Below are 12,894 nucleotides of genomic sequence, written 5' to 3' on the forward strand. Positions count from 1 at the left end.
ATTTTACAATAATACAATAATAAATCCTAAAATTCGGCATAACTTACTTTTCGTGGCATCAGTTGAACGTTGAAGATGAAAAATACAACAATGTTACAGTAGCCTAGTATTAATACTGAAGTATACACATCAATAACTGAGACGCAAACTACCATCCAAGAGAGAGCGAATTTGCGGTGTGATATGGGAGACATACGACAGCTTCACATACCACATAGTCTGTTATCCACCTTATTTTTCACAAGAGCGGGCGCGGCCATTTGTAAATTTAATACCTATAGCTTCAGTGTCATTCACTTCCAGTTATTTTTAGCTTTACAAAACAGCTCATTATGCTGCTTGATATTGCAAACTGTTATTTCTTAGTTACCAGATTATTTTAACGTATTGTTATAAACACTGGTTTGTAGCACAAAGTTTTACTGTTTACTGCACTATTCTTAACGACTAATCATGAATCTGAAGTCTGGCACATTCAGAAAATACGGTGGATACAATGCTCATTATCAGGAATGATAAGACCTCGAATGTCATAACAAACCAATCACAATCAAGTATTCTAGAGAGCTGTGCAATAACTGAATATATACTATGTACTAACTAGAAATTAACCCTTTCACGCATAGTGGTCACTACAGTGGACAGCTATTAAAAAAGGATTTTCTTGAATTTGCATGGGTTTTTATGGCAAAGTTGCATATCAGCCTCTTCATTGGACCCTGGTGCATCATCCTATAAATTACAACCAAGTGGCAAGCCGTTGTGTTTCGATTTTTCCCCCTCCAAACCAAGATGGCCAAGGGTCAGTCAGACATGCCAAGTTGCTCCGGAATATCCACCGATTCCTTCTATCCTAGGAGACTCTTGTAGGTAAAAAAAATATTGCAGCATCAAGCAATATCTAATGAGTCCTATCACAGTAAAATTTTCCAAGTTTTTATTTTAGATTGAGAGAAAACTCTGATTAATCACATGTCCACTGTAGTGGACGTCATGCATCAATTGCTATATTTCAGCTACAATTCATAATTATAATGTGAATATTGTTTTTGAAACTTAATCAAAACTTAATCTGCAGTGACTTTTTTTACTGTAAATAAATGTATTTGTATTATTAGAATGTAATTTTCATTGACATCGAAAAAAGTCATGTGATTACATAATGTATGACACTTGTAATGTATTACTTGTTAGATCAAAAAGTAATCTGATTATGTGATGCATGTTACTTGTAATGCGTTTCTTTACTCATAACATCAAAAAGTAATCTGATTATGTGATGCATGTTACTTGTAATGCGTTTCTTTACTCATAACATCAAAAGTAATCTGATTATGTAATGCATGTTACTTGTAATGCGTTTCTTTACTCATTACATCAAAAAGTAATCTGATTAGGTAATGCACATTTACATTACTTGTAGTTAATTACTTGTTAGATCAAAAAGTATTCTGATTAGGTAATGCATGTTACTTGTAACACATTACTTTACTTGTAACATCAAAAAAGTAATCTGAATGCGTTATGCATGTTACTTGTAATGCATTACCCCCAACACTGATCATTTCAGATGAGACTGAAACAAACGTATCGCTAGGTTTTCTCAGAGGAGGGCTATGATAGAAATGTGCATGTCCATCTTGAACATAACCAGAATTATCAGCTAATAAGGGTAAATCTCCATACTCTGGTGCACTGAAGGGAGCATCTGAGTGGTTTCCACAGTTGTACCTTGACAGGCTGTAGAAAATTCTGATGGAATCACGTCCTCATGTTCTGATATCAAAGATACGCGAAGTGCAACTTGTATGAAGTTGTATGAAGCCTTTGCAATATTTTGCATTTATATTTTTTGTATATATTTTATAGTTTTCACATGATTTGATATAATTGTATTGATTAGTTAAATTCACATACTTTATCTGTTTGATTATTGTCTTATATTTAATACAGTATATCTTCAGTTTAAACCATAACCGCATGCTGTCCACTCAAGTGGACATCTGAAGATCTCTTTGAAAAATTTGTAAAAAAATAAAATAAAAATCAATTCTTGTTTTTCATGCCCTAAGAGCAATAAAAACACATAGGAAAAAAATCCTGACTGAGGTTATCATAATTCATGCATGAAAGGGTTAAAATAAATGTTAAAAATTGTTAACTCGTTCCCCGCCAGCGTTTAAAAACAAAAAGATAAAAGTTGCCAGCGTTTTTGATCATTTTCACAAAAATGTCATGGCCCCCAGAATATTTTGTTGTATGAATATCTGAACATGCAATATATCAAAAGAAAGATCAGACCCTCTGTGTTTAAACAAATTAACAAAACAAAAACTTTCAGAAGATGCGTTATAGCGCCCCCTGATGTATAACAGTGAAAACACAGAAAGCCAGAAATTCCGTCAATGGAAAGAGTTAAATGTGAAAATGGCTTGCCATAGAGTATGAGCAGGGGGGTCAAGGCGGTCTGTCTATTTTCGAAGTGGCTGTCGGTGTCGGGCTATTTCTCTCAGGCCGGTGACAGGGCTATAGATTGCAGTGAGCACTCACTGAGGCACAGCATAAATCCCTGCATTTTCCTTTGATTTAACCCTCATCCTTCTCTCGCACTTTGTGACAAATCCTTCCCTCGCAGGTCAAAATGACCCGAAGCCCTAAAATTATACTTATTTCTTTTTTCCACAAAGCTTATTCCATTTCATTTTGATAATATTTTTTCTATTTTTATTTTTCTATTTCTATATATTTTTTTTATTTACCTTTAAATTACTAGATTTTATCAATAGATAATAATTTAAGCACACTCTTCACATTCTTTCAACTTAAATTCAAAATACAATTTCATGCATAACCATTTTAATTCAGCTCAAAATATCTTACATTAGGTGTCTCTGCCGACCTCTTGTGGGATTTTTTTTTTTATAAAATGATATTTCATGACTCTTGTCACTAGATGGCCTTATAGCTCTATAAGGAGCAAATGAACTGTTCTACTGGATCCCAAAGACAGTTTCATTCAGTTTTTTCCCAACAGTATGCATTCACATATCTATTTAGACATTATAAATTAATATTCGTTATTTGAATTCAGAATTAAAAAATGCTGTTATTATTTCACCATTTATTTTGCATGTGTGTGGGGTTGCGCTGGGGGGAGGGGGTGTTCTGCATTGTAAATGTGTTAAAATATAACCACTTCATATCTGTGAGCAGTCTGCATTGCAACTAACTGATTTTTTATTTAAAGAAATGGAAGAAGGAAAAAACATTGTTTTTTGATATGTACCCCCACTCACTTGAATGGAAACTCCTAGGTGTGTGTATGCATGTGAGTGTGTTCTGCATTGGTAATGTATATATATATATATATATATATATATATATATATATTTTTTTTTTTTTTTTTTTTTGACAAATAAAAAAAAAAATCCTCACATTCCATTCATTCCAATGGGGGTCAAATTGACCCGTGAGAGAAGGGTTTGTTACCTTTTTTTAAATTCAGCCACATACACTCAATTTAGAGTCAATTTTGTGTGTGTGTGTGTGTATTCCGAGAAAATTCTGTGTGTATTCGACAAAAGTCCAAAGGTCTGGGACCACTTCGATGAACACTCAACATTTTTATTTTATTAATTTAGGGTCAAAATGACTCAAGAGAAGAATAAGGTTATACATCAGTTCTGTGCATGTCAGGCATTAACTCTGATGTATACCCCTGCCATTTATTTTTACCTTCTAGCTTTACATACATTACTGTACTTAGTAAAAACAGTTTTGTTAGGTTTAATTCAAAATATTATCTACTAGGAATAAAAAATCCTAGAGACTACATTTGGTAGGTCTGAGGAGATGTACATTTTCAGTTTTTAAAGTGTAGCAAGCATCAGTTAAACATTATTAACTATGTCTTGAACACTATAAATAACACCATACAAGTAAAAAATTAAGATTAATACAGGATTCCCACTGTTTTTGACCAATAGATTTCCATTACTTTCCTTGTCATTCATGATTACTGGATAATGATTATTATTTTATAGAGACTGGATTCACAAAGAGCAATTTCTATTTGTATATTCATTACAAAAATTGTTTGAAAATTAATTTACCATGACATTTTAAGATTACATTTTTTTAGACATCAAAAATAATACTTTTTAAGTAAAAATTGAAGTGTTCTGTTTTTTTTAGGACCGTGGGAACTTGGTCATAAAATACCCCCTCCCCCAAAATACCAAAAAATACTTTGTGAATTTGAAATCTTCTTTAATTGTCACAGTTTATGCACAATAAAAAGAGAAAATATTTTCCAGTCTTACAACAAACAGAAAGACACATTTCAGTTTTCTTTCTTTTCTGCACTGTACAACAAAAACCTTTACAAGCAACTCTAAATACATACTCTGTGAGCATGCTTCCAGAATACAAACCACAGTTTTAAAAAAAAGTAAAACAATAATAAAAAGTGCATATTAAAATACCCCATGTCTCTTTTTTGTTGTCCCTTTAATAAAACAGAAAATTCTGAAGAAAGAAACTGCACTGAAAACAGACCAGAAATACACACACGCCCATGTTTAAGTATACATATCATACACATCCACAAAATATACATACGCACACTGACTGAGGCCCATAAACTCTACATTCTACGAGTACCACAGAACTGATCCCATTCTCATTAAACCAACATGCATACACATATTAATCTCACATCTGTAATAATTTTACACTCACAATTACATGTCATTCTTTTCTGCATGTATTTAAACACACTCATCTATGGCTCTCCTTCAATCCCCAACACACACACACATATATACTCACACACACCTCCAGAATCCAATTCAGCAGAGAACATTGTGGTTTTCGTTCATAAACTGACAGGTAAAGGATGAAGTGGTAATGTACTACCATAGTATTGAAAGAGCGACCTGATAGACACTGTGCAAAAAGAATATCAGTCACAGCACTTCATTGTTTCAACAGAGCAGCAATTTTTCTACTCAAATGATGGGTCAGGATTACACAATTCCTATTTTTTGAGCCATCAATCCCACCAAAAACATTCAAATCACATTGTGCTCTAAAATGTCCACATTTTGTTTGATTTCCGGTTGGATAAGGCCCACTGAGGTATGCGTGGCAAGTTAAATGGATAGTTCATCCAAAAAATTACAATTCTGTCATCCTTTACTCACCCTCATGTTGATCCAAAACTGTAAGACTGTTACTTCTGTGGAAAAACAAAAGAAGATATTTTGAAGAATGTTTTTATCCATACAATGAAAGTCAATGAGGTCCAACATTGGTTGTTTTGGACCCCATTGACTTTCAATGAATGGTGAAAAAAAGTGTTCCACAGATGAAAGTCATACAGGTGTGGACTGACAGTAAATGTTGGCAGAATTATCATGTTTGGATGAACTATCCCTTCAAATCACAAATTCACTCTCGCACTCACAAACATACACTCACACATACAGAATAAAAGTCACATAGTGTGGTAAGGGTTAACAGTTCGTTTCTTCAGCCTCCGCAGGGGATGTGTCCTCCCATACTGTTGGCGTGTTGCCACGGGTATCGAGGCAGGAGCAGGTAACGGGGCGTAACCTGCCTCCTCCTGTGCATTATCCTCCCTCCAAAATTGATTGGAGGGTGAGGAGAGTGGCAGTGGCATGGGCATGACATCACAGTCACTATACTCCGCCTCTTCAGTCTCATCATTATTCTCTTCGTGTCCGGGCGAATGAGATCCAGTGGACGAAACAGGAGAGGCAGAGGAGGAAGGGAGAGCAGGAGTGCAACGGGGCAAAACACACTTCTTTTTTGAGGTATCGTCACTGTACGAGTGGGGCCGTGGCTTATTGGTGGGAGCAGGGAGTAAGGCGGGAATCAAGTCGAGCTCGTTCAGGTCAACGGTCGAGAGCTCCAACGACCCAAGCTTGGCCAACGAGGCCGAGCGCTTCATCATTGAGGGTGGGGTCAGTCCAGCCTGCCGGATCCGAGCCTCCACCTCTTTGGTCCTCTCTCGCGTCGCCCGGCCCTTTCTATGCTCCCTCCTTGACCAAGGCTGGCTGAGCCTCCTGTCCGAGCAGCCACTCACCTGCCAGAGGAACGCCCCAAGCTCTTTCAGGGTCTCCCAGGTTTCTCTCATGTCCTTTGGACAGCGTACCAGGGGACAGTCAGAGTCAGTGTAACTCTCCTGCTCGGTGATTCCCTCAAGCTGGAGAACCACACCTGGAGAAGAGCTAGATGAATCAGAATGGCTTTGTCTGGAGTGTCTGAGGCCGGTGTTCCTGTGCTCTCCCTCCCTGAGTCGTCTCTCGCTTTCGCTTCCTGTTTGGTCCTCTTCAGCCGAAACACTCTCGTCTTTCTCCATCTTGTCCGTGTTGTTCTGAGGCTGGTGATGGTGTGTTGACACAGTGCTTGGATCAGGTGTGAGGTGTGTGTGGGTTGAGGTCTCCTCAGTTTTCTCTCTGCTGCTGGTGTTGACGGGGGAGTGTCGCGAGGGACATGCGGGGGCCGAGGACACCGGTGCCACTGAAGAGACCACCTGCTTGATCTTCTGCTCAAGCTCCCTGGTGGCTCGCCGCACGGTGCCCTCTGGCCAATCTTTCCCATGCTCCACCTTCTCAGTTTCAGCTTCTGCTGATGTGACTGGAGTGAACTCCTCTTCCTCACTGCTGCTACTGGAAACAGGTTGGCTGGTAGGAAGGGGGGGAGGGGTTACGCTGTGCTGTATGGACTCCATTTCTGAAACTATGTTATGGACTGAGACACTGCAGCTCTCCTGTAGCAGAAACACAGGGGCATGGGGTGGTCAGTTGTATTGAATATGTATGTCCATTATTTTGTGATTTAAAGGTGAAGTGTATAATTTTTGTGCCTCTAGTGTCACAAAGCAGAATTGCAAAAATAAGTAGATAAAATGTGAACAATGCTTGCCCGTACTAAACCTTGATACTAGGGTGTTGCCAGGGCATTACCAAGTAATTGCTATGGCATTCTGGGTGGTGGAATAAATTCATAGACTCATATAAAAAACGTTTTGTTTCAACTAGTCATGTGACTGAGGAGCTAGCTCCTCAAAAACATGTTTCTCTGGTCATTCTAAAATGCGGGAGCCAAAACCTGACAGATGACTGGCTACTATTACTGAACCATCAAGTACATTTAATACAAGAGCCACAGTGGCTTTCCAGTGATTCCAACTTTCATTTGCATTAATATTTTGTGACAATTTTGTTCTTTTGAACACATTGGATGGAAATGCTGCTTTATTCCCAAGTTGTTTTGGGGACTTTCAGCTTTTTGGTATAAATTAAATTTTCAACTGGGATGGAAACAGCTACTGTTAGAACTTTTCAGTTAGTCAATATACGATTGGTGTTCTTTTAGTGTAAACGGGAACATGGAACTGGAATGGGTAAAAGCATTTTAAATGTCACAAAATTACACAATTCACCTTTCACTCTATGTGTGCATAAAACTCCAATGCAACTTCAGCAGATTGATCAACACCATGACAGATGAATGATCCCATGCAACAATTCTCTTCAACAGTGGGTGGCAGTGTGGGGCATGAGACTTCACTCAAACATGGTTATGGTGAGACACGATATGAGAACGGATCCTGATTTTAATAAAGTTTGACACTTACTCTCTGGAACGTTATTGCCTTGCTGCAGGACGATAACATAATATTAAGACAGATACATTCAAAGATTTGTCCAGCTATCTAAATAAGCATTTTAAGTCATTCATAGAGATTTGTTTATTTTATTGATGGTTAACACTGTGCTTTTGTTTTTTCTGCAAGTAAGAAATTAATTAAACTTAAAATTATAGACATTATAGAATGGTAGCACATTAATGCATCATATACTTTGAAGTTCATGAAAAAAAGTTTTGCTGATTCCTTTAACGGAAAAGCCCCCACAAAATGAAAATTCAGTCATCATTTACTGTTGTTCTAAACCTGTAAAACTTTCCCCACTGACTTTCATTAAAAAATCTTTACTTGTGTCCCACAGAAGAAAGCAAGTCGTACAGGTTTGGAATGACATGAGGGTGAGTAAACGATGACAGAATTTTCAATACTAATACGGTAAGTTTCAAACACTCCACAATCCCACCATTTTTCATTACCCCTTACCTTTTTCTGTTCCTCCTCTTTAATAGGGTTGTCAGGAAGTAGCCGTTTGGTCTCTACGCTCGGACTTTTGTCCCGAGGTGCTTGCTGCGACGTCTGCTCAGAAGTCCCGCGGATCTGACCCTCCTGAGAAAGGCCCTGGAACTTCTCTCTGGCACTGAAGAAGTCAATGCGGTCTGTGCTTAGAGTGGAGGGAGGGGTAGTAGATGTGGCACTGGGGTGGTGGTCTTCATCACTGCTGTGACTTAACCCCGCACAGTCCGTCTCCGTGTTAGGCACTTGCTGGCTGATATCCTGCAGCCCTGAGGAGTCCGGGGCCTCTGTGCATGGCTCAGGAGTCCTACTCCTAACGTTTATAGATGAGAGGACCTTTGGACAAGACTTCTCCAAAGGCACAAGATTGGACACCTCAGGCTGCTCAGGCAGTACTTGATTGGCCTTTGCATCTGAGAGAAGCCTGGGGGACGAAGGTGGGTGATGTACAGCAGCGGGAGGATGAGGACGACATAGCGAGACCGCCTCGGTAACGGTCACAGAGGTGACATCAGACCTGGCCTCTGGGACCACAGTGGCAGCCCTGGGTCTTGGGATGAAGGGGGTCTCTGTGGGTTCATGGAGGTTGTCGTCTGGGTTCCCCAGGCCGTTGTAAAGGTGAGTATCTGACCAGGCTGTGGTATCAGGCGCCGCCTGCTCCTTAACTCCAGTGGGTGTGAGAGTCTGCAGTAGCTCCTGTATCGAGGGTGACGTCTGGCCGAAGGTCTGGTTGCGAGAATTGGAGCGTCCGAGAGACTGTGCAGCAGTGGCTTTACAGAGCGGCTCGTGGTGGTCCGACAGATCACTATCCGAGTGGGAACGCCACAACTTATTGTGTCTCTGTTTGCTAGAATGGAGAAAAGAAAAAGGTCGAGTAAACAAAACATGCAGGGAGTGGCAATAACCAATACAATCAAAAAGGAGGCATGTTACGATGTTACATTGTGTTTGGGCTAGTTTTAAGTGAGATCATCTGCTGTAAGTAACAACATGCCATTTTCATATTCTGTGTGTTTCACACTGCACAAACAGTTGATTATTGGTCATTGTAGTTAGGCCAGAAATTTCAGTGCATCTCTAAGATAACAAGTTTAACATATTTTGCCGTTTTTGAAGCAAAATACTAATGAATCATAACACAGTTCTGCAGAAGAGCAACGAGTCACTCGCAACACATTTGTCTTATTTCACACCCTCTGCTTTAATCAGCTGAGCGACTATTAACTGTGACAGCACATTATTTACAGACTTACAGTACACATGACAGCTTGTGGTACCAGACAAAAGAAATGTCAACTATGGTATAAATAACTACTAAAATTCAAATTTGTTCATCTCAAACCATGGAAAACAGGATTTGTCTGGCTCTGCTGAAATAAAAGAGTATGCATTAATAGACATATTACTGTTTAAAAGTTTGGGGTCGGTCGGTAAGAATGCTTTTGAAATAAGTCTCGTGCTCACCAAAGCTGCATTTATTTGATCAAAAACACAGTAGAATAATTATTTTTGTGAAATATTATTACAATTTAAAATAATTGTGTTCTATATTTATATATTTTAAAATGTAATTTATTCCTGTGATGCAAAGCTGAATTTTCAGCAGCCATTTCTAGAGTCTTCAATCAGTGTCACATGATCCTTCAAAAATCATTTTAATATGCTGTTTTCTTTCCTTCTTCTTCTTCTTAATTTTCAATGTTTAATACAGTTGTGCTTCTTAATATTTTTTGTGGGAACCGTGATATGTTTATTCAGGATTCTTTGATTAATAAAATGTTCAAAAGAACAACAGCATTTATTCAAAATAGAAATCTTTTGTAACATTTTAAATGTCTTACTGTCATATTTTTGATCAATTTATGGCATCCTTGCTGAATAAAATAATTTATTTCTTAGAAAACAACAACTCCAAACTTTTGAACGGTAGTGTACTTTAAGTTTCATAAGCCCAGATAATTTATGAGAACTAAGCTGCAAAAATGGGTCAGTCTGAAATAGTCACGATTGTGTTTTTTACATATTAATGTTGTTATGATTTTAAAATAAACATATTACCACCTAGTCGCCTACATTTACACATTCAGTATTCAGCAACATGACCCGCCACCATTGTGTATGTGACAAATAAAAGTTTGAACTGTTTTAACTGGGTCAGAGAGAGAATGGAAAAAATGATGTAAATATAAACTCCAGGGGGAAAATGTTACGAATGTGTATAATATGGATCCATCTTTGGATTGAGTGGTTTTGCCAGACCTTAAAAAAATGTGAATAACCCCATTCAGTAATTTTACAGGAAGTGCAAAGTGCATTGTGTTGCAAATGCATACCCACCCACACCAAAGCCCACATGCACAAACCTACAATCTCTGAGACGCAAGCACACGATCAAAGACGCTCAAGTTACTAAGTGGAATGTGGTCGAACAGCCAGTGTAACTTCTCAAAGAAAACAATCAGAGCCCTATAATTAACTGTGTAAAGAACAGTGTCATTAACATGGAGGTGAACATGTCTACGGTCATTTAAGTGAGTGGCATACTTACATGTTTAAATATTTGAATGCACACAGACATTTCCTACTATTCACACACTTTCACTACATATTTACCTTGCCACCAGGATTCCCTGATACTCTTCCAGCTGTCTCATGAACGATGGATTGGGTTTGGTGACGGCCCGCCGCTCTTTAACATACTCAAAGGCCTGCTGCAGGTCCCATCCGTACTCCTTCATAGCATATGCGATCACAGTGGAGGCCGAACGACTGACACCCATCTTGCAATGCACCAGACACTTCGCCCCTGCTTTCCTGTAGGTATCAGATTAGTCATGTTTAAAAAAAAATGGATGTAGTGCTGCTAGTACATGTTGGTAAAGAAAAACTAAAACATAGGTTAACAATTAATTTGAATTAAGACTATCTGAAACCTAGAAACCTTTCTTCTGAAAGAAGAGACTTTGAACCTAAAACTACCATTCATTTATACAAATGTTGTGCTCACATTATATCAGAATAACCGTAATTTCGAGTTTCTGACTGAAAACTGTTCATACCTTGTCAAACCTGAATCTGATGAAAATTCTGACTTCTTTATCCTTATAATTTTTCTGCCTGTTATTTGATTTCTAAGTTCTTATTCATTTGGATTGTGAGCATTTGTATTATTAATTTGTTTCCTTGTATAAAATTCAGAAGAATTCTGATTGTGTCATCATTTTAAAAAAGTCAGCAATTGCAACAGTAACAGCTAGTTAGACACCTCAACATATTTTAATATGCCATTTTATTATAGACAGTGTTACAAGGTGTGCCATTTTGTTCTATTTTTCAAGTGCATATAAAGGATGGTAATAAGGGTTGCACAATATACTGAAAAATGCTTGCTCAATGTAATTTTTTTTTTACTTTACAATGTTGTGATGCCTAAATTAACTTGTTTTGAATATTTTTAATTTCAATATTGTATTAATATTTAATATAATAATGATTATAATCATTGTATTAGTTATCGGTTATATTGAGTTATATCCCTAGAATAATGTAGTGATAAAGTATTTTTCTCCCATTAACAACAAAACCATAGATGGATCCATTATGAGCATTACTAAAATGATTCAAAGTAGAATCTCAGGGTTGTCAACTCACAATTGTGGTAATTCTGACATAACAAAAGTAGCAGAAGTAGTTTGAAACAACTTTATAACAATGACAGCTAGAACAGTAGTGCATTTTACTCCAAAGTTATTCCCACTCACTTGGCTCTAGAAATGAACTTGTAAGTGTCATTCCAGTAAGCCAGCAAGTCTGTGACCTCTTCATCGTAAACCCGGATATTGTGGTACTCGAATAGCCCTGGAAAGAAGTTATCGATCTCCCGCGTCACATTAAGGATGTATTGCACCCTGATGGTAAACACAAAGACATAACCGAAAATCTGTTTAATCATTAACGCCAGGAACAGATTTCAAAGAGAATATAAAAGATAACAGGTTTATGGCTAAACATCAAAGTATCTTCTACTTGCAGGCATGAGAGTGTTTTCAGAGACGAGGATGTCAACAAAACTCACCCGCTGTTTTGTAGTTCTTCCAGATTAGATGCATTCCATTCAGAACCCTATAATTAGGTACAATTCAAAAATGACTGATGGTTCAACGTAACTGAAATGTATGATCAAAATGTGTGGGTGACATCACTCTCACCAGGTAAACATGCTCAAAAATCTCTGTGGGTCTGTCCATCTGCCCTAAGATGACGATCATCTCATTATCAATGTACTCCTTAAACTCCCGTAGGTTACACACCATCTGCATCTCCAGCTCCGTGCGAATCTAAACAGGAGTGTGTGTGCAGGTACAGCGTGAGCTGAATACACATGAGAAGATTCTACAGAATTAATAAAGTCATCCAGGAAGTGATTTTTAGGATGTGTATTTGCATCATACATCTTTTGAGGTGACGTTCTCAAGGTCCTTCTGCATCATGATCTCTCTCAAGCGATTCTTGATGAGTCTCTCTGTTCTTTCTCGCTCAGTTGGCCTGGAGACACACGCAAAAAAAACTCACAATTCTGTTGAAGCTTCAAAACAATAAATAAAATAAAAATGTTTTGTTCAAATCTAACACGCATTCACTAATACAACTTTGCAGGCCAAATATATGATTAATGAATGGCATTTAGAAAAAAAGTGTCTTAC

The 12,894-nt window shown here is 37.9% G+C and overlaps 1 protein-coding gene across 2 annotated transcripts in view; it reads right to left on the bottom strand.

The window, feature by feature from the left end:
- Window positions 1-4,980: 4,980 nt before the first annotated feature.
- ssh2b (slingshot protein phosphatase 2b) overlaps window positions 4,981-12,894 on the bottom strand; it is a 33,199-nt gene continuing 25,285 nt past the window's right edge. For both annotated transcript variants that reach the window (XM_079898757.1, XM_079898756.1), the window contains 7 exons: window positions 12,643-12,736; window positions 12,400-12,528; window positions 12,267-12,313; window positions 11,953-12,099; window positions 10,805-11,005; window positions 8,162-9,038; window positions 4,981-6,796 (listed from right to left, as the gene is read on the bottom strand). In XM_079898757.1, coding sequence (XP_079754883.1) covers window positions 5,498-6,796; window positions 8,162-9,038; window positions 10,805-11,005; window positions 11,953-12,099; window positions 12,267-12,313; window positions 12,400-12,528; window positions 12,643-12,736 — 2,794 coding nt within the window. In that variant the 3' untranslated portion in view covers window positions 4,981-5,497. The remainder of the gene's footprint in view (window positions 6,797-8,161; window positions 9,039-10,804; window positions 11,006-11,952; window positions 12,100-12,266; window positions 12,314-12,399; window positions 12,529-12,642; window positions 12,737-12,894) is intronic.

Source organism: Squalius cephalus, assembly GCF_949319135.1.
Source record: "Squalius cephalus genome assembly, chromosome: 17".
Lineage (NCBI taxonomy): Eukaryota > Metazoa > Chordata > Actinopteri > Cypriniformes > Leuciscidae > Squalius > Squalius cephalus.